General features: G+C 44.9%; 1 protein-coding gene across 1 annotated transcript in view; it reads right to left on the bottom strand.

Annotated features, from left to right (window-relative positions):
- Positions 1 to 21,682, bottom strand: part of F13a1 (coagulation factor XIII A chain) — a 155,984-nt gene that overhangs the window by 24,927 nt on the left and 109,375 nt on the right. The window contains exons 9-13 of the mRNA XM_041632770.1: positions 21,189 to 21,292; positions 19,503 to 19,591; positions 12,619 to 12,772; positions 5,619 to 5,906; positions 311 to 471 (exon numbers count right to left, since the gene is read on the bottom strand). Of these exons, the coding sequence (XP_041488704.1) occupies positions 311 to 471; positions 5,619 to 5,906; positions 12,619 to 12,772; positions 19,503 to 19,591; positions 21,189 to 21,292 (796 nt within the window). The remainder of the gene's footprint in view (positions 1 to 310; positions 472 to 5,618; positions 5,907 to 12,618; positions 12,773 to 19,502; positions 19,592 to 21,188; positions 21,293 to 21,682) is intronic.

Raw genomic sequence — 21,682 nt, 5'->3', positions numbered from 1 at the left:
ACCACCGGTTATATTTATATCTGCAGTCACATCTATATATTTAAATAAGGAGAGAAGAGGAGTGTTACATGTACATGACTATATATAGGATGGCTTGCTTCTTTCAAAGAACAGGAGGATCCTAGTTCCATTATGTTTTTGAAACCTGTCTCTCTCTCTCTCTCTCTCTCTCTCTCTCTCTCTCACACACACACACACACACACACACACGAGAGAGAGAGAGAGAGAGAGAGAGAGAGAGAGAGAGAGAGAGAGAGACTTCTTGACTACTTTCCCCTCTTTTCTTATCTGAGATGAAATGCTCACTGACCTTGATGATGACCTTGGGGATAGTCAGCACTGCGGACTTCTGCTTGGCCAGGACATTGCCTGTTTCGTTGATGCGAGCTGTGACGAAGAAATGCAGGAGGCCCTGTTCCAGGAGGTGGCTCATGTACTCACTTGCTCTGACCAGCACCTCCTTTTTCTTGACTGGAGGGAGTAAAAACCAACAGGCTGCCATCAAGACCTGAGATGATATGGGATCTGGCTTATGCTCTCTCCCAAACCCCCCACATTAGCACCCAAGGCACCAGGAACACCACAAAAGTCAGGTACAAAGAATCAATCAGGGGTAAACTCTCCTGCCTCTTGGGTGAAGAAAGAAATATAATATTCAGTGAAGTCTTACTAGAGAAAAGAGTTGCTGCTGGAAAATAGAAAGCCCAAACAGAGATATTAAAAGTGGAGCCAAAGGGCTTCAACCATGGCTGCTTTGACTCAGGCCAAGACAAATCCAAGACGGCGGAAGAGGAGCACTGAAGTCTGAGGCCACCAAAGGCTTTTGAAGCCTCTCTCCTCTGTAATTTGGAAGACGTCTGTGCTGACACACTGCTCTAGCTTTAGGGGCTGAGGATACACTGTGCAGAATGCCTTGGAGGATGATGAGTGGCTTCCCTTCCCTTCCAATCTCCATTGGGGCTGAGAATAGAGAGTTATATCTGTGGCCTGGGTCCCTTTGCTCTGTGGCTCTGTTTCCCACAGCCCAGGATTCCAGAGCACAAAGAACAGTTCTGCAGGCTGAACCCGAGTATGGTGCCTACTGATGCTTTCAGAAACAGGTATCTGTTCTGTGCCATCAGCTGGCAGGCCCAGAGGTAGATGCATGAGCCACACCTTCATTGCCCCACACAGGACACAGATTCTACAAACAAGCCATAGGCCCACCATCTTGGTGCTCCATGCCTGGGCTTTTGGTTCTTCCTTTCTGCAGGAGTTCTTATGGCTGGCAGTTTGAGCACTTGAGTGGATCATTTCAACCCACTACAAGTGACTGCCTTGTGAGAGGGTGAAAAGCAGCTGAAAGCAGGCACATACCAGGGTATGGGATGGCATTTGACAGCCTCTGGAATGAGAGACATCTCATGTGGCTCGTCTGTGCAAGTGGGATACTCACACAAGGCCTACATCTATGTTAATTTCCTGGTCCTGGAATCTGAGAACCCAGTGGAGGGCCCTGCCATAGGTAGCAGTCCTCTGGCCTCTGGATGTCTTTTTTTTTTCTTTTTTTTTTTTTAATTTATTTTTTACAGTGTGTAGGTTCTCAGGCCACCTCTAGCTTTCTGATAGATCTCTAATCTTGCCTTTATGTTCTTGTTTCAGGATCAATGTAAACCCACCCAACTGGCTTTCATCCATTCTTATACAGTCTTAAACTGTCATACAATCTTGGGGACAGGGGCTCAGACAGCAGTCCCCCCCCCCCCCTTCACCTCTCTCTTTCCTTGTTTTACTTCCATGAGCTGGGGATTGATCTCAGAGGCTCAGACATGCTAAATATGGCACCCTACCTCTTAACTATACATCAAGCCCAAATAATTTGACCCGACAAATTCCCTTTGTCACACATAAACCCAAACAAGCACACGTCTTTTACAGGCTCTCCATGGACGGTGCATTTTGCTCCCTGGTGGTTCCAGGGATAGTAATAAACAGTGGTTTCCTCCTGGCTTTTCTTGGGGAAAAGAGTTTGACTATTAGGTTTCCTTAGGGTAGGAGGACTTGTCCATCATCCCCATACCTATCTTTGTAGAGTCTCTTGTCACCACTTACAGTCTCAGCCTCAGGGCTGACTTCTTCTTGGAGGCAGACCATTCCCTCAGTCACAGCACTGGAGAAGCGGGCTATGCTTCAGAGCCCCAGAGAACAGTGCTCCTGAAATAGTGCATTATATAAGTGCCGCGTTTTGCCACTGCACAAGAAATCGTTCCAGATAAAGTTTATTAAACGCGGCAAGAGAAGGAGGAATAGATTTTCACTGTGTGAGTGGTAGATATGGGAGGCTGCCAACATCATTTACGGTGTCTGGGGAAAGCCAGGGGAGACACATGCTGGAGCTGCCTCGTCTCTTCCAAAAAGCAAAGGCAACTAAATGTAGCCAAGTGACAGGGATGGCAGCACCTTTGAAGGTTCTGGGTGGTTTAAGTTATTCCAACTTCCCCAGCTGACTCTAGCCCACACACTTCCATTAATCAGCAATTGGAAAAGTCTGCCTCCTAGTCTACGTGGAAAACTTGATTTGCAACAGAGGCACCTAAGAATGCTTGATTAGGGGCAGAGGTGTGTGATTTTGCCAAAGAGTGGGATATACTTCAGATTGCAGCGTGCGTTTTATGGCATGCAACTGACACCACTAAGTTTTATTAATTAGTAAATGAGCAAATGAAGAATGAGATTCTAATTTCATTGGAGTTATCTAGGACAAGCACTGGGTGCTCTGAGTGGGTGGAGCTATATTAAAATAGACTTGGGCTTAGGCTTAGGTCCCTACACGAATGACTCTGTAGAATAATGTATTACGTCATTCTACTTCATTCTAACTCGTATAAACCCATCCCCCCATTTTTAATTTTTAAGATGGATTGGTTTATTTTGGTTTATGTTTTGAGGACATACAGTCCATAATCATGGGGGAAGGCCTGAGAGTAAGAACGAGAGTCTGCAGTGGTTGGTCATGTTGATTCTGAAGTTCTAGATGACTTAAATTCACCCTTTAATTGGGTTAAGGAGAGAAGGAGGAAGTTTGACAGGGTGTTTGAAAGGTGTAGGGAGATCTGGTGGATTGTAGACAGTTTCACTCAGGGCCCAAGTTTGCACCCATTGGCTCAGTGTCCTTGCCCAAGGGGAATCTAAGTTCTGTTATCTTCATGGCCTTGACCGCGTGAATCCAGTCTCAGTTTCCCACTAAGCTGGAACCTTAGCAAGGCATTTCACACCTGTCACTCATGGAGTTCCTTTGCTTCTTCCTCTCATTTGCATAGGCCAATCAGGTGGACTCTTCCTTCAGAGTACGTTCAAATTGATTTGTTCTTGTCGGCAGCGCGACCACCACATTTCAGCTCAATGATTGTTAAAGCATCCTAGCTGGTGTCCAGGCTTCATTCTTGCTTTCGTGAGTCTCTCCTCAGCACAGCAGCCAGTGTGAGCTTGCTTATTTTTTAATTTAGAACATTTTTGCTCTGTGTTTGTGCACGGGCACGTGAGTGGAGAGCAGAAGACAATAATGGACCGGAGTTGGTTCTTTCCTTCCACTGTGTGAGGGATGGAACCCAGGTCGCCAGGCTCGGTGGCAAGTGCCTTTACCTCCTAAGTATCTCACCAGCCTAGGTATGGTCCTGAGTATGGTCGCGCTCAAAGTCTTCAAAGGAAATACCAACTGGAAATAAAGCCCAAGTTTGCAATTCCTTGTATGATTTCAGCTCTTCAATTTCCATTGGCTGTTTTTATTCCTATTTGAGTCTGATTTTGTTGTTTTACTAAATTATAGAGGCTTGGAAATTTATAAGGAAAATATGTCTGGTTGTCTCATAAGCCATGTTAGTGGCTGGAGCACCCAAAAAGCATGGTGCTGGCATTACAGAAAGAGAACTGGCCATGTGCTTGCAAAGCAACCCCACTTTATAATAAGCTTCTCTCCCAGGAACTGACTCACTCCACAGACCAGAAGCAACTCCTTCCAAGGTCAATTTGGCCTTCATCTCCTAATTATCTTCCACAAGACTCTGCCTTTTAAAGGTTCCACCTTCTATGCCTCTCGCTCGTAATTTGCTTTGTATTCTCGTATTCTATGTATCATCAGATGATATACCCTGCCTAGCTAGTTGGGTTGCTTATTGCCTTGTTCATTTACAAGACCAGAAGATCCACAAAGATTTGCACTCCTCTGTGTCCAGCACATGCTAGAACCGGGATGATCCAGTGTGCTCTCTGTTGCTGTGCTAAAACACCATGGCCAAAAATAACTTAGGGAGGAAAAGAATATTTGGCCACAGGAGAGGGCAGCCAGGACAAGAGCTCAGCGCAGGACCATAGAGGCGGGGACTGGAGCAGGGACCATGAAGGAGTGCTTACTTGCTTGCTTTCTCTGCTTGTGAGCCAGCTTTCTTATACAATCCAGGACTAGCAACCCATGGTGGTGGCACTACCCACGGTGGACTGGCCCTCCTACATCAATGAGCAACCAAGAAAATGCTGCACAGAGATGCTCACAGGCCAAACTGATATATACAATTCCTCCACTGAGGTTCCCTCTTCCCAGCCACATCAATCTGACAAGAAAGATTAGTTTAGCAGGGAATGGACTAACAATTCTGTAGGGCAGGTTTTGCTTCCATATACAAATGAGTGGAGAGAGCCCAGACCTCTCAGGCAACCTGCTGGGGACACACACCTAGTGTGCCTGTTCCCAGTAAGCACGGGAGTGCTTTCCCCTTCTGTCCTTCATGCTGACTATCCCTTTTGGTTAGAAGCCTTTTCTCCCACTTGGAGGATGAGGGGGAGGCAGTCAAATCTAGTTTCCATAGACAATATCATGGTGATTTTTTTTTTTGACTGCTGGCTACATCACTAAACCTGGGAATACTCATCTCTGTCAGTTTGGGTTTATTGGAATCCAAATTTTTAGGAGCAGCTTTTTATTTTTTTCTATAAACTCCTCTCTGGAGGTACAGGGTTGGGATAGCTACAGTGTCTAGGGAGCTCAGGGACAACAGAGGTGTGTGATTGGCTCATAGGTTGGGTGTGGCCTGCTTGCTCGTCTCTGCTTGGGGACAGTATTGCTCTGGTACTCCCTTCCTTCTCTATTTCAGCACCACATGTCAGGTCCAGAGACCCAGGAAGTGCTTCTCAGTTTTCTCTGACTTAGCTCTCTGCCTACAGTAGTTCTTTCTGTATGCAAACTTGGGGCTGAATATTGAGCCTACCTCGTATCCCCAGGAAGAATGAGCATGCTCAAAATTGCAGTCCCCAGTGCAGGCTTCAACATGGCCATCCTGCCCCGCTTCAAATATCCTGAATTCTTATGGTGATGAAACAGCACAGATAGACATATGGGAGATGGGGGGAGGGAGATGGGCGAGAGAGATCCTGCAATTCGTGGGACTCTAGGCTTAGAAGATTTCAGCGTTCCTTTCTGCTCATGAGACACAAAAATGGAAGACTTGAGGGTTTTCTAAAGCTCCCTCTCAATGTGTCCCACAATCCTGGGATCTGGTGAGAACCAAAGCCCTGACAGTGTTGACAATGAGACAGAGACAGGTAACAAACAGGTCCTGGAGAGACCAACGTATTTGTTAGCTTACAGGATAAGGGCTCCAGTGTCATTTCAAATGCTTCATTCTTGAATTCTTTCTTGGAGACCCCGGTGTAGAATGTGATGTTGCCCGAAAGATAGGCCAGGATGGTGTACAGGCTGGAGCTATTGTTCTGGAAGGTGATGGTGACCTTGAAGTCCTTGCCCAGCACAGCGTTTCCCACCTCGAAGTCCATGTCCACATCAGACCTTGATTTGACAACTCCTTCAGTGTTGAGGGCCTTTTTGGCTCCATACATCAGAGCGGTTTCAAGGGCCAGTCTCTCTTCTTCTTGACCTAGGAGAGATCCACAGATAATGACAGGTAAAGGGAAATAACACTTCACTGAGAAGACACTGACTTCAGAACACTCTGTGTCCCCACCCCCGCGCTGATGGCCTCTGAAAGCCCATCAACCTTTCTGTGCAGTCGCCACCGTTGTGTTAGGTTCTGCAAAACCAAGCTTCCAGAAAGACAGTGGCTACCTCGGCTGTCAGAAAAACTTGGTGACTAGGCAAGGTATACCTGTTATGAGGGCTACTAAGGGGCTTATACAAGGGATCCATTCTCTAGGGACATTATTTATGGGCTTGGCAGGTGGCAATTTGCTTCCCTCCCTGAGTTCCAGTCAAGAGATTAAAATTTAGGGTCTGCAAAGCAAAGAGTTCAGAGACAATGATGACTTCCTAATGTATATGTTTCTTCCAGTCCATAGAATTCCCTGCACCCAAACAGGATTTGTCCCCCCCAACCCTTCTCCCATTTAATCCTTTCAATTGGATCCTTCCTGTGCTGACTTTGGGGGACAAGAGGGGGTCCTTCCATGCCCTTCTATGCCTCCTGCAGTGCCCACCAAGCCCCAAAGTGATTACTTCAAGGCACTAGACTCTGGTAAACTGTTAAATGCCCCCTGCCCAAGGTCTTCTGGGTTAGACCCCTAGAGGAAGCCTGATCCAACCTGCTGAAGGTTCACAGCTTTTTTGAGCTCACAAAGGTGTGGAGGAAAATCCCTATAGCTTTGTAACTTCAGTATGAGCCCAGAGTTTTGAGGCACCACTATTGGAGTGCAGTTCTACTGTAAGACTATCTGAAGGGTAGGTACTGATCAATTAATATGTTTTAGGGGGAGTTTCTGGAGGGATGGCATTAGGGTTGGAGGGAAAAAGAGAGAAAGGATCTGCTCTAGGAAGAAGGAGAGAAAGTGGAGAAGGAGAGAGGAAGAGGCAAGCATGGCGGTGTGCATCTATAATCTTCGCACTTGGGAGGCTAAGGCAGGAAGATAGTTTAGGGCCAGCCTGGGCTAATTACAAGATCCTGCTTCAAAAATCAAAGGCTGAGGGGCACAGCTCAGTGGAAGAACACCTGTCTAGCAAAGTACTGTGTTCCATACCTAGTTCGTCAAATACAACCACACACACACACACACACACACACACACACACACACACGAGTGAGCATGAATAAGAAAGACAGAGAGAGACACACAGAGAGACAAAGACACAGAAAGAACATATGAACACATAGAATGAGAGATAGATGCAGAGACAGAGAAAAGAAAGAAATAGCATAAGCAGGTGAGGAAGCAGTCAACAGGGACGTAAGTGTGGCCTCACAGTGGCTGTGCTCAGACCCAGACTACCTTACAAGCTGTAGACTAACATTGCTGACAATCCTTGTATAAAGTACCTGGCTAAGGGGGCAGACTGCTGGAAGTACGGAAGATGGTGTCCCTTCTCTTTTTCTACCCTAAGCAACTCGGTATAGAGGTTCTTCACGGTGGTGGACAGAAATGAAAAGATGGAAGTAAATTCTTTGTTTTATAAGGTCTAGGTATCAGAATGGCTGGTGGGGAAAAGATCACTTTAAGATAAGAAAGCTGGCTTTTCCAATCATGTTCATTTAAAGATGTTACCTTCTGCTATACTGAGAATTAGGTTGGAAAATAATAATTGAATTTAATGATGGTGAGGAGGCTAGTGGATGCTATTAACTATCAGTAAATGCTAATTATGAGACAGACCGTGGGATGGGTGCTTGCTCACAGTAGCTCTGTTTAACGTCATAACAACTACAAGGCAGGGAATATGAATACTACCGGTGATATAAGGGAATGTACATCACAGGGCCATTAGGTGGATCAGAGGGAGCAGGCATGTAATAAATGGAAACTGGCTTGGGAGGGCCGAGAAAAAGAAATGACAGATCAACAGATGTGTGTGTGTGTGTGTGTGTGTGTGTGTGTGTGTGTGCACATGTGTGTGCATGTGTGTTTGCTCTAAACTTAACTGTCAAGCCTGAAAGAATGTGCCAGAAACAATAGGTCTATTACCAGAATTGGCTTGGGTACATGTTTATAGAGCCACCAGAGGAAGACAGGAAGAGAGGACGAGAAAGTCCAGCCTTGAAAGTTCAGGAAACTACTTTAGCAGCGATCATCTGGCAAACAGGTCCACGAGAAGGAAGGCATTAACGATTATCACTTTGGATGAGTGCCAAATATGCATTTAGGCAAAACACAGGAAGCCCAGGCAAAGCACCAGAGAGGGGCTGCCCTGGGATACAGGAGCTGAGTCGGTCCAGGCAAGAAGTGGCAAAGAGAGGTTTGTGTTCTGAGCAACTTGAGAGACTGTCCCGAGAGCACAACCCTGCAGTCCCACAGACAGACACTGGACATTGTGCTTGGCATCATTAAGACAGAGTCCTTCAAAAAAGAAAGAAAGGAAGGAAGGAAAGAAGGAAGGCAGTCTTTCACTTAAGGGTAGAGAGGGGCGAGTGAAGATCTGTCACAGTATAGATTTGTGGACCACAGATGCCGGGACAGATGCGGGCATGTGGAAACTGGAAGCATGAAATACCCTTAGTGTGCCTGCATGGCACAGGAGTCCTCTTTTCAACACAGCGAGCGAAGATGAGGGAACATGCAAGGGCCTGGCTACAAGAAGGAAGAGACTCATCTGGCTGTTGTACAGCTGTAGATGATCAGACAGTTTAGCAAGAAGACCAAAAAGGCAGCTAGCAAGGTTTTGTGGGTAATTTCTGGAACATTCTGGAAGCAATGGGAAGACAGGAGGCTGTGTTTTCGGCTTTGATGGCCTTGGGCTTACACGTCATGGAGTACAGCTTTTGTGGAGAGAAAGGGTTGCCCTGAGGAGGGGGTGACAAGCTATGGCTGATTTCCAGCCAAAACAGTCATAGCCTAAGATACTCCAAGCACTATGGCAGCTGTGGTAGCTCTACTTTTAGATGGGGAAACTAACTCTGGCCGGACCCTCAGCCTGAGTCAGGCTCTCTATTAAGGTTTTCTACATGGGGTGCTGTTTCATTCTCAGACCATGGCTAAGGAACCAGAGGGAAAAGGTGCACTGGAGGGCTGTTTCAGATGGGACAAGTAGAGGGTTTGCCAACCTAATTGTCAGGTAGTTGTATTCATTCTAATAGAAAGTGAAGAATGAACGGACCAGGCAGGGGAGAGGAGGGAGAGGGAGGAGAACTTGGGAATATTTGGCTTCAGGTTTCTGTGGCACACTCATGTAAGGCCTGTGGTGAAATGCAGACTTGGGTGTGGCCACCACACCTGTGAGAGCCAACCACTGCTATCTAGGAGGAACCTAAATTTGGTAGGCACGGGACTCACAGAGGGCAACTGAAATCAAGAGGCATTCAGCAGGGAGTGGAGAAAGGCAACTTTAGTGTTGCAGAAGCAGGTGTGGTGTCAAGAAAAGAGTGAACACCCCCAGGAAGGTACATAGGGAAGTAGGATGGCACCTGTAGACACTGGCCACACGGCCACCGTGCAACTAAGAGTGGCCTCGAGGGGGTTCTGTTTGCAGATGGGGCCCAGTGGGACAGGGATGGACAGGAAAGGAACAGGCTAGATATAATCCCTCCCCTCCAGGTCTCTCAAGATGGTGGCTAGCAGATAAGGAGAACCCAGAATGGGCATGGCATGTGTGGTGAGAAACACAGTGTTGTGAACAGTTTTGTTTAGAGAAAGAATCCAATATGGGAGATGACTACTTGCTTATTGGAGGGAGGAGAGAGAGAGAGAGAGAGAGAGAGAGAGAGAGAGAGAGAGAGAAACTCAAGCAGTAGCTGGAGTAATGGATGAACTGAAGAGGGAATGGGTCCATATATCATAACAAAAGAGGACATATTGCCACAGAAGAATTTTCAGAATTCTGGTTTCCAAAGCTTTAACATTTCTTAATCTTACATTTTCGAAAAAAAGTTAAAATTAAGTTTTAGCTGAAGTGAAAAATAATCTCTTCACAATTATAAATCAGCTCATTCCCGTATCTGGTATAATTTCTTTTCTGTCCTCAATTATCTCCATAGATATAGACATAGTGTCCATCTTTTCAGTATATGTGGATTCAAAGAGGTTATAGAAGATGTAGCATGACAATCAGAGTGGTAAAGCCACAGCCAGGAGCAATCGTTGCTGGCTTTATTGTATGCCTGGAGCAGACATCAATAATCAATCCCTCTCCCCACTACATGTCCCTAGAGTTTCCGAATAGCACTCCCTTGGGATACTTGCCAAGTTAGAATGTGAAGTCCATGCACCATCCTTGATGAAGAGATTAATTCTCACTTAGGACCCAATTGTAGCCCAGAAAGTGGTTGAAATGTTTCTTACAACTAGTCACATGTATTAAGAGTTCTAGTTGGTTCAAAGCTCCTACCATTCTTTCCCTGAGTCTCATCAGCTTGTGGAGGTGTGGCATTGGAGCTCGGAAGTCTCCCCCATGGAGAGCTGAGCATTGCATTTTAACATTTGGATATCATAGCCAAGCCCCAACTTCTATCTCACAGACAGATGTGTGTCTTCCTCTATGACATCTAATCCTGGCCCCATTCATGTTTGGTCCCCATTGCTACCTTGGAGGTGACAGGTAATGGTGGCTAGGCTCTGCTGCATGTGTTTATCTCTTTCCAGTAGTTTTTGCTGCTGCCTTGATCTAGCATCCGGCCCCATGTCTAAGCACTACTCACATGCGATGGTGAGCTCACCTCTCATCCACTGAAGCATCTACCAGCTCATCAGTAGAAAAGAAAAGCAGTTTACACTGTCATTTTGCTCTACCCATCTTCTTGAACAACTCTTTCTCCAGCACTACTTGAAATCCTTACTTATTCCTTGGATAGGAGTTTTGGTGGTACCAGGACTCGAATCTGGGAAGTGCTCTACTACTGAGCTCAGTCAGTGTTTCAGTCACACTGAAAACAGTAGGTGCCAATTCAATGTGTTGAGCAAGTGGATACATCATGGCCTCATGGCATTTAGGGGGCCAGTCTATCAGGTTGGGACCAAATGAATTATTCCATCAATTCTGCTCAGACATCAACATGGTACAGACATAGGTTTGTGTCATGAGTACTGTGAGCATTTCAGGCCCCTTTCTTGTTGGGTGTCCTTCTTTGCACCTGGATCAACTGCCCACCCCATGTCATGGCCCCTGTCTTATGGCATGGCAAGGAATGGACTCTGCTTTGTCTACTAGTAAGCCAGAAGGCAGGGCTGGGGTGTCCCCAGCTCCATGTGGTTGTGCTGTGTGGTTAAGAGTGGGCTACTGAGTGACTGCAATGGATCCAGAGAGTTCTTCCACATTCTCTAAGGAGTTTCCCTTTTGCTTTTTCAAATCTTTTCCTTTGCATCTCAGTAAGAGAGTGCATTGCTTGCTTGCGTGGTTTCATTGTGTTTATATTGTTTTTAACTTCCCTTCTAGAGGAAAGTCAAAATACCTAGAGGAAGGAGAGAGGTTTGCTTTTCTGTGTTTATGTTGTGCAGCAGATGACAACCAAATGCAGAGACAGAACTACTTTAGAAAACCAGTAAAACTTCACAAGTTCAAGTGCCCAAAACTCTGAACTCCAACACTGCACACCTGTCTCAGTTCAGCAGGCTTTGTCTTTATAATGCAAATTGTTTTTGTAAATAAGAGCAAGAAGGCAGTATAAAACATTTAAAACAAACCCTGCACGCACTGGCACTTCAGGAATGCCAATGAATATTTAGCATATGCTAACTAGTTATAATTTTTTTCATTCACTAAAATAAATGCCACTTTGAAGAATCTCTGGAGGTGAAACATTTCCAAAAGATATTGTATCTTTCTGCTCTCGAAACTGCCAGTATTCTCACCCAGATGGCACCGGGCATTCTAAGCTAGAAGGGGTATGGAGGCCTGCAGTACCCTAAACGTCTAGCACCGCTTCACATTTCCTGTCTGCAACTATAGTTCTCCTGCCTGGAACCCCCAGTACAGTTTTCTTTAAATGTGGTCTTTTCCTAAGCTTCACTTCTTTGGACTCTCTTGATAGGAGCCAGTGTTTCCCTGTTCCCACAGCTTTCTCTGTATAATGATTCTAACTCTTGTATGGGGACAGAAGCTGTGTCCTGTTCACTGTTAGGACTGTGGATATAGTATTGATTGAGATGAAACTGAACACAATAGTACCATTTGACATATATCGTATAATCAAAGTTAACAAGCCTCCATCAAAACGTTACTTTGTAATTGAAACTGGCCTTCAAACCAATTGGCCTATATTAGTGAGATTGCACTCTCTTATCAATCTGTCATATGCCTCAGGTTTCCATGACAACCTAATGAAACAATGTGTTAAAAATAATTTGTGAAGTACTCAATAAATATGAAGAAGTGACTTTAATTTCTATTATTTATCTATGTTGGTATAATCCAGATAGTGTGTTATAATAGATTACTAACAATTAAGGTTCATATAAGCAAGAACACATTCTATAGTCTACTGAAATGGAATTTGAAAACTCACTTCACAAGCCATGTCAAGGGGAATTCTGTTCAAAACAAGCAAGCAAAATAATGAAGAACTGTGGGTGTCTGTTGCTTGCAAGAGTTTATGTTTCTGCCCTTAATACCAGATGCTGCAAATGCCAGGGCATTCTCTGAAACATATTTCATTCTGACAGTGAATAAGTACTAAACGGAATTGGGGAAAAATAAATTTGGTTGTAGCAAATTACCTTCTTGAAATTTGTAAGTATCAGTGATATCCTGCATGCCGTCTCCTCCAATTTGTTTGGTCACAATTAATTTCCCAATATGGGTGGTATCTACACCTTCTACCACATGAGTGCCATCTTTCTTAGCTGTAATGTAAACAAGATCGCTGTTGACCTGGGAACAGGAGAGGAGAACATTAGCATCAAATGTTTTTGTTACAAATTACAATAGTCACAATAGCTAAAACGTAATTAACACGGATGCTTGCCAGTGGGTCAAAACGTAAACAAATGGGACACACATAGGCAAGGAATATTAACCACAAAATGCATAAGATCTTATCAGTTGTAGCAGTACAGGTAGTAAGAAGGCATTATGTTAAATGAAATAAGCCAGATACAGAAAGACAAATACCCCATGTTCTCACTTATTCACGGAAACGGAAATGCTGATCTTGAAGAAGAGAATGGAACAGGGGTTACTAGAGCCAAGGAAGTGAAGTGAAGGGCATGAGAAAGAGTTCAGTCCAGAGCAACACATTTCAGTTTGACTGATGAAATTCCTTCTGACTTTTCGACGTCATTGGTTAATACAATCTGTGGCACACACTTGAATGTTGAGAAAGTATAAAGCTCCCAGCACATACAATGACTGAAGAACTGGAATTAATATCTTTTGTCCTCACACACTGCCATCTCAGACAGAGATGCACAAATGTCATGTCTTAATTAGGAAAAAAAGCAAATTTCTTGTCTCCAAAAATCTTTGCTGTTCCATATTATAGACATCCAGACCCTAGCACTGGTGTGTTCCTTTATTCGACTGAAGTGAAGCCAGCAGGCAAACTCCTTTCAAAAACATTCTTGGGCCAGAGATACGGCTCTGCCAGTAAAAGTGCTTGCCATTCAAGCCTGACCACTAGAGTTTGATTCTCAGAACCCATGCAAGGATGCCAGGACAGAACTAACTCCGCAGAGTCCTCTGATTGCCATACATTAGCCATGGCATGCACATTCTCTCTCTCTCTCTCTCTCTCTCTCTCTCTCTCTCTCTCTCTCTCTCACACACACACACACACACACACACACACACACACACACCCCAAGCAAATAAACAAATAAAGGATTTTAAATAATTCTGAAGGGGAATCCACTTTGGATCATTCATGAATCAAGGAAGAATATCTGAGGCAGGCTTGGTCAGCTGTCTCATCAATGAACGTCTCTTTTCTTTCTTTCTCTTCCTGGTAAATTCAACCCTGTTTGAACCCCCATTTTAGAGTTGACACAGGGGTAGGGGAGATTCTGCAAGTCACAATTATCTGAGTGTGTTGTGTATAGGGGTGGGACTGCTAAAAACAGGTAGATGTCTTATTATGGAGGCTTGGGTGATGTTCTAAATATATCATGTTTTAAAGTGGTCTCAGAGGACCCTAAAGCATCGTGCTCACTTCTTGCCTTCCTGGATGCTGCTAAGCTAGCAAAGGCTGTACAATCCATTTGTAAGATGGAAGAACGTCGGCTACGTGACTTTCTGGGAAGAATTCTGACCTCTACAGAAGGAGAGAGGGACTTGGGGAGTCTATCCCTCCATTTATTCCTTAGATGTCGTCATGGGCAGTGACATACTGCTTGGAGCTGTTGTCTACCTGGGACAGTGAACAAAAGCTTGGTCAGACAGGAGAAGATGGCAGCGAGGATGGAGACTTGCCAGCCCTGTGAGCCATTCAAAGGGACCAAGCTTGGACTGCCAACTTCAGGCTTTCTTAGATAAGTATAAATTCTTGCCTGTTTCAGTCATAGTAACTGTGTTACTTGTAGCCAAAAAATGAATATAAAAGTATAATTAAACCGTCCAGGAGGAATTTAGACAATTCTTGGTGATTCACCATCTAAACTAGGCACTGGAGACAGTGCCTTGCAGTGAAGCTGAACTCACGCTCTTCCAAGGTGCTGTGTCCCCACTGTGCTTTCTAGAAGCACTGTCAAATCTATCTGAAAGGTGACTCCACAGGCCCCTATTGTGGTGCATATACTCTCTGTTTTGGAGATCCATGAATTACCGGGGCATGGGTGGGAAACATCTCCACTGCCAATGGTCATTGCTGTAGTTACCGGAGGTTTTTCCAGCCCTCTCTAGGCTTAGCTTCTGTTCCTTTAAGTGAGGTAATAAAAGCGCCTTCCTCACAGAATTACTGGCAGAATTAACTGAAGTAAATGCACGTGAACTACTTACCATAGTGCCTGGCATAGAGGTAACACTCTGTAAATGTTACCAATAATTATGTATTATTTAATAGCTTTCTCAGATAGTGTCCAGAGAGCCAGAGCTGTAATGTTGAGCAAAATAGATCTGGTCCTTCCATTTTAGAGTTGACACAGAGGTAGGGGAGATTCTGGCAGTCACGATTATCTGAGTGTATTGTGTAGTGGGGATGGGGACTGCTAAAAACAGGTAGATGTCTTATTATGGAGGCTTGGGTGGGGTTCTAAATAGGTCACGTTTTAAAGTGGTCTCAGAGGACCCTAATGAATATCCAGGCCTGAGGACTTTTGGAATACAGTGCAAGAAGCACAGTAAGAGGGCAACACCAAAGTTCCCTGTGGGTTCACAGAGCAATGTGGAGGTGGCCGAAAAGTAACAGGTTGAAATGTGTAAGACGCATAGGAGTCAGCCTATGAGCTGAGGAATGAGGGAAGGCAGGCATCGGATGGGCAGGTGCAAAGACTCAAGGTCCAGAGAGGTGCTGGGTTAGCTGTGGGAAACCCTGGCTCCGATGCTAGCTGTGGACCTGCAGGAAGTCATGTTAACTTAACTCTGAATTTCAGCTCTGGCTTCTATAACACGAAAAACCATCATCCCCACCTCGCTAGTTTCATAGGAATCTTTTAGTCCAGAATGAGGAAAAATCCATGTGAACATGGCTTGAAAAGTTCCTAATTGATTATAACTGATGTGACCATTAGGGGATAGTGGTGGGAACATGACAATGTTCTCCTAACTTTAAAACTTGAGATTAAAGAGAACAACCTTCCACACTTCCTCACAAATTGTTCTGAATTTACACAAATCAGGCCCCTACTAAGGAGGACGCAGTCAGCACTGGGTAAATGACCACAGTGTTTCAAGATACCTTGTAGGTGATAAAGTAAGGCTCGAACATTAATCTCACAAAGTCTATATTGTTATATTTGCTACAGATGACATCACCAAGACTCATCAATCAGCCAAGTGAAGTTTTGTGGGCATGGATCAGGAGAGTAGCTACTGGAGAGCTACAATCCCGAGCCAACCCATAGATCATTCTCCTGGTCTTTACCTTGGCTGGTCCACAACCTATTTCCTTTGATCTTCCCTTTTTTTTGGTCTCTTTGACCTTCACTTTGGGTTGGAAATCCACAGCCCATCCTTGACCTTCACCCTAGGCTAGTCCATGACCTCATCCCTTTGGACTTTCCCTGGGTTGGCCCTCTCCTCTTGAACATCATTGTATACTTCCTCTTCTACTTGGGTATCACCATGCTTGGGGTTTGATGGAATGCAAGACTGAGATGTGACATCCGAAAGCACCCCACATTTCTTTTTGTGAAGAGTGAGAGAGAAGAAAGGAGAGAACATTTTCCATGCCTCCTTCCCCTTTCAAGTTCTATTTTCACTCAGAGTCCAAGGAAAGGCCTAGAAAAGCTGACGATTAATCAGTGAACTGGATGGCCTGGGAGCTGGAAAGGAATGGCTAAGATGTCAGTGTGCTGGGAGGCAAAAAGAGGCAAGCTACCTACCAACATCCCTGGGGCAGGAAGAGGAAGGATGACACACACGTGGAGGGAGGGAAGGGGCGGCAGCTTCACACTGAGTCACGGAGACCCATAGTAAAATTACCAGCTCACCCCTACGGGGTTCTGGCGAGCACTCCTGAGAGAAGAAACCTCATTTGCTTTTAGGCAAGCTCATATATCTCTGACAGATATCTTGAACCTGGAATACAGCCCAGCCTAAAGCAACAGCCTGCACCCTCTGACAAAGAAGCCTCTCCTGCAGCAAGTGAGGGCAATTATCTGCAAATCCTGATGACATTCCCAACACCCTGATCTATATTTAATAACAGCAAAAAGCGATTGCATTAACAGCGATTAGGCTTTTCACTACTGTAAGGAGGCCAGCCTCTCTCCTTCTTTGTAGCGATAAGGTACAATAAAAAAAAAATAGAAAAATAAAGCTTCATGGGTTTCAGAATGATCTCCCATTAAGAGATTCTCAGAGTGTCATAAACTGTCAGATGACAGCAGGGAAGGTTTGTACGAATTTTCAAATGCCAAAGTGAAATCAAATGGATAAAACTCCTAGCACAGTGAGACCAGTCTCCCGAGGCATCTGGAAACCGCCATGGCAGGTACAGTGTTTTACTTCTGTGCACTTCACATCTGTGCTTCTGCCGTCTAAATTCTGACACTTATTTCCCTCGTACTTCTCAACGCTCTTCCTCCTTTCCTGGTGACTGCCGTTTGTTTAGCTTTGAGTGTGAGCGTGCCTCACGGGATCATGTGTTTGAACACTTGGTTCCCAGCTGACGACACAGTTGGGGGAGGCTTGTGGATCCTTTAAGAGTTGGCTGTAGCTGGAGGAAGTGAGTTGCTCAGGGCAGGCTAACCCTGCTTCCAGGAGACTTCCTGAGGTAAGGTAGCCAGTTGCTTCAGGCTCCTGCCTCAGCTGCCATACCTTCTCATCACAGTGGCCCATTCCCCCTCAAACCACAGCCCAGATAAATCATTCTTTTCCTAGATATTTTTGTTAGGATTTTTTTTTCTTTTTGCTTAGAATGACATGAAGCCTTCCCATTTCCCTCATAGAGAGACAATAATCTCTCAGGTAGGTCCCCTATCTTCAGTGACAATTCTAGCCAACCCATGTTCTGCAGGCTGTCGGTGCCCTGGTGGATGCCTTTGGCATTGATAACTCTCCCTAACATATAGGATAAAGGATTAATTTCTCAAGTTGTGAAGATCTCACATAGGCCTTTAGACTTTACCTTTGTTTGACACCCTGATACATCATGAGTATGCTGGTGACTCTCTAGAGCTGTTAGCTGCCCACACACAGCCCTTGGATGCCCAGGTCATCCTCTGCCTGAAATTTCTTTTTCTCTCTCAACTTCTTCCTTCCTTTCAAATTTATTTATTTAATGTGTGTGCCATGTTATGTATATAGAGGTCAAAGACAACTTTACGAGTTGGGTTTTGCTTTGTGGATCCCAGAGATGGAACTCAGGCCATCAGGCTTGGCAGCAAGTGATTTCACCCACAGAGCCATCTCACTGGGCAACTCCTAACCTCTTCCTAATCTCCTTTGTCTGAATAAACAGTAACTATTACTCCTTCCCCTGTAACTCCGCAGTGTTCTGCTCCCAGGACTATGCCCTTAAGATGCTCTTTGCTTTAAAGAGATTGTATTTCGATTAAACTCACTATAAACTGAAGGTATGATGAGCTGAAAATGCACTTCATATACCTCCCCTGCAGGACATCATAGCTGAGTGGCAAGGCCCACTGTGGGGGTCTGCTATTTTCCCTGTGGTTATGGGGTGTCTGGGAGCTGCAGCTCGCTGCCACCCAGTATCATCCGAGAGGATCTAACAGTGCATGACTCTCTGAGCAAGACATTTGAATCCAAAATCCAAAGTGTGGTTCCTATTGAATTTGTATTTCTTTGCACCATTACAAAGTTAAAAGATTATGAGTGAAGTTTTCATGGGTCAGGGCCAACTGTTTTTACACAGGGAGTCATGGTTGCCAGGTCTCTTCCTGCTTTAGAGTATTGAGGCCTTTGCTGTCTTTCACTTCCTGACTTGATTTTCTCAATGAATGCATCTCCATGTACAAATGCAATCTCATGTTGACTATATTGCTCATACAACAGTTGTGTATATGTGTTCTTTGTATTGTCACTTTTAACTACCACTGTGTGAATGGACTTACTGACAAATTCCCCTCTGAGGATTACACATCTCAAGTACGTGGGTCCCTGAGCTCCCCATAGCCTTCCCTGATGAGAGCTAACACTAAATACTTACTCTTTCCAGAGTGGCTGCCAGCCTAAACTCAGGTGCCCACCTGCTTTCAAAATCCAGCACTCTCTTTATTAGCTAGATTACCAGGGAAAGACTATTAGGCACTCTGCTTGCCTTTGCCTTGGTTGTCTTGTCTGTTGAGTGGGGAGGCCCGCAATACTCATTTTAAGAGGGCTGCTATGAGCATCAAACAACAGCCAGAGTGATTGTCCAGAAGGAGATGGATACGAGAGCCGTCCCATTCCAGGGCTGATTGCTGCAAATATATCTCAAGGGAATACGGGATTTCAGCCTTCCACCCCCCAAGAGACTCCTAGCCTTCTCTTTTACCTGAAGCCTCTTACATTGATTTAATTAGCTGTTTCCTCTTTCTAGCTCCTGCCATGTTGTTCTGGAATCTTAGACCCTTCACTTAACATCATCATCAACCCATTAAGTGGCCTGAATTTCTCTTCTTGAGTAGCTCTTTATAACCTTCTCTTTTTACTGCTACCACAGCTGCTGTTGCTGCTGCCGCCAACCAAGTTTTAGTTGAGTGATCCGGTTCATCACTTAATGTCTTCAGAACTATTGATTCTAGTTCCTAGGTACTCAGAACTAAACTCGGGGTTGTAACTCTCTTGCTTTCAGTAGAAAAACAATCTCAAGACTTCGAGGCAGGAAAGTGTTAAGTAGGTATTTCATTAGGCATTAAGAACCCAAGGATGGAAAGATGTCTGGTTGACGCGAAGCCTACGCCATGTACCTGGGAATTCGAGAAGTAACAACCTGGTGTCTAACTCTTTGATGTGTTAAGAGGCTGCGATGGGAGCTGACACTTCCCTCCAGCTTTCCACTTACCTCTGCAAAAACAAATGGAGCATCAAACTGGAAGCAGACGTGGCCATGCTTAACAGCTTGAACAGAGGCCGGGCCGCAGCGGTACATGCCTAGAACACACAACAAGGAGGAAGGCAGTATGAGTTGGTTGTTTTCCATTCTGCCCATTGACACAGCCCTGTGCCGGGGGGGGGGTGTCTACAGACACCGGTGCTCCCCAGATTCACCAGTGACTTTGTCTAAATGTTTTTGCTGGCTACAGAAGACAGGTGACCAATATGCTTAATCCAAAGAGTTCTGCTAGAAATGCCAGCTCAATCCCAAGTGTAAAGGCCAGGCAAAGAATACTGGGTCAACACTATTCCTAATTCTATTCTGCTGACTACAAACACGTGCACTGGTCACGCTTATCCCTCCTTCAAATTATCCTTGTTAGTGGTTGTCAACTTGGAACAAGCTAATGTCATTTAGGGGAGGGAAACTTCAACGGAGAAAATGCCTCTAGCAGGCTGACCTGTGGGGGCATTTTCTTGGTCAATGATTGACGTCAGAGCACTGAGTTCACTGTAGGTGGTACCATCCCCTGGCCAGGTGGTTTTGGGTTGTATAAGAAAGCAGACCGAGCAAGCCACCTTGAGCACCTACCCTGACTTTCCTTCATGATGGACTCTGACTGCGAGTTGAAATAAATCTTATCCACCCCAAGTTGCTTTTGGTTGTGGTGTTTATCACAGCATCAGAAACCTAACTAGGGCTGTCTCTGATACATCCTTGGTAGTTGTATTGATCTTGCTTTCGTGGTTTTCTTTTTGTTTTGTTCTGTTTATTGTTTTGTTGTTGTTGTTGTTTATGACATTTGTCAGGGTGAGTTGTAGATTTGGACACTGACCATGCTCATTAGCCTTAGCACTCCCATGTTTATGTTTCTAAGATCCCTGGAAGTTTAGCCACCCACCCACGTTTTCTAAGAGATTAGCTGCTGTGGGTTCTTTGGGTCTCCTCATACTATAAAGTCCAGAACAATCGATAGCCTGATGCTTTCTCCATAAAATCCAGCATCACAGCGTAGCTTCGTCGTGACTGTGGACTGAATGCTTCCCTATCTATGGAGACTTACATATAACATCTCTGTCTCTGACCAACAGCAGAGGAAAGAGCTGAATGCAGCCAGGGTTTGCAGTCCTTTGGTGTTTATCATCATATTAACAAGTATGCAATTCTATAAAAATCTGGGGTTGGTCACAGCCACTCCTAATTAGCAGGGTTGGAAAGTTAGAAGAGAGACATCTACCCACTCAAGTTTTGAAAAGACATCAGCCTTTGGAAGAACAATTTAATAAGTAATTTATAATTATCTTTTATTTTTTTCTCTTGTCTTTTATCACTTCGTCATTGTGGATCAGTGAGGGCTGAAGTCATATTTTATAGCCTAGTAAAAGTGCTTACCCAGATATATTTTTTTTTGCCCTGTCTTCAAAACTGCTTATCAAAGCAAGATTTGATGAGTTATATAAGTTATATTCCTTTCCCAAAAGTTGTAGAACAATCAGGGTAAAGCGTACTATTGAAATGAAGTGAGACTTGATTGACAGGCATTGAATTCTGTATGCATGCCCAGCAAGCACATTTCTAGGGTTGGTTCCTAACGAGTGTGCGACCCACACACCGAGGTGAGCAGTAGGGTGAATAGGGAAGAGGCAGGCTTACCATCACTGTTTTCCTGGGGTGTGCTGTCCACAGCTTGCCAGCCTCCGAATCCGACAGGAAGGTCAGGCCTTGTCATCCAAGCTTCATTCCAACAGTGGTAGTTCCTAAGAAGATAACCCTGATAAGGTTACACTTCCCATAATACCCTGGTATCTAAGCATTCAGAGTCACCTCCATTCTGTGCTGTGATCACTAGGGTAGATCAAACTAAATCTGAGGGCTTTGGAGATTGCCTGCGTATTCTGATTTGAGATTATAGCACATCATTTGGGGTCCCTGACATGACTGGTCATTGCTTTCCTCTGCTAAAATTGGTTTCAAGATCATCCAGAGATAATGTAATAGTTTTGATCTAAACCATCCTTTGAGACAGAGCTTACAGTGTTCAAAGGCAGGAAAGAAATGCCAGTGGCCTTAAGAGGCTGGACCAGGTTGGGGCATAACAGTGGCTCCCACAAAGCCGTGGTCCCCCCTGCTCCGCCTCTCTTCTTCCC

Source organism: Microtus oregoni, unplaced genomic scaffold (assembly GCF_018167655.1).
Source record: "Microtus oregoni isolate MIOR12 unplaced genomic scaffold, Mior012 000042F_ref0000377, whole genome shotgun sequence".
NCBI classification, from domain to species: Eukaryota; Metazoa; Chordata; class Mammalia; order Rodentia; family Cricetidae; genus Microtus; species Microtus oregoni.
Note: the sequence above shows the minus strand (reverse complement) of the source record. Positions and strands in the feature narration are given on the sequence as shown.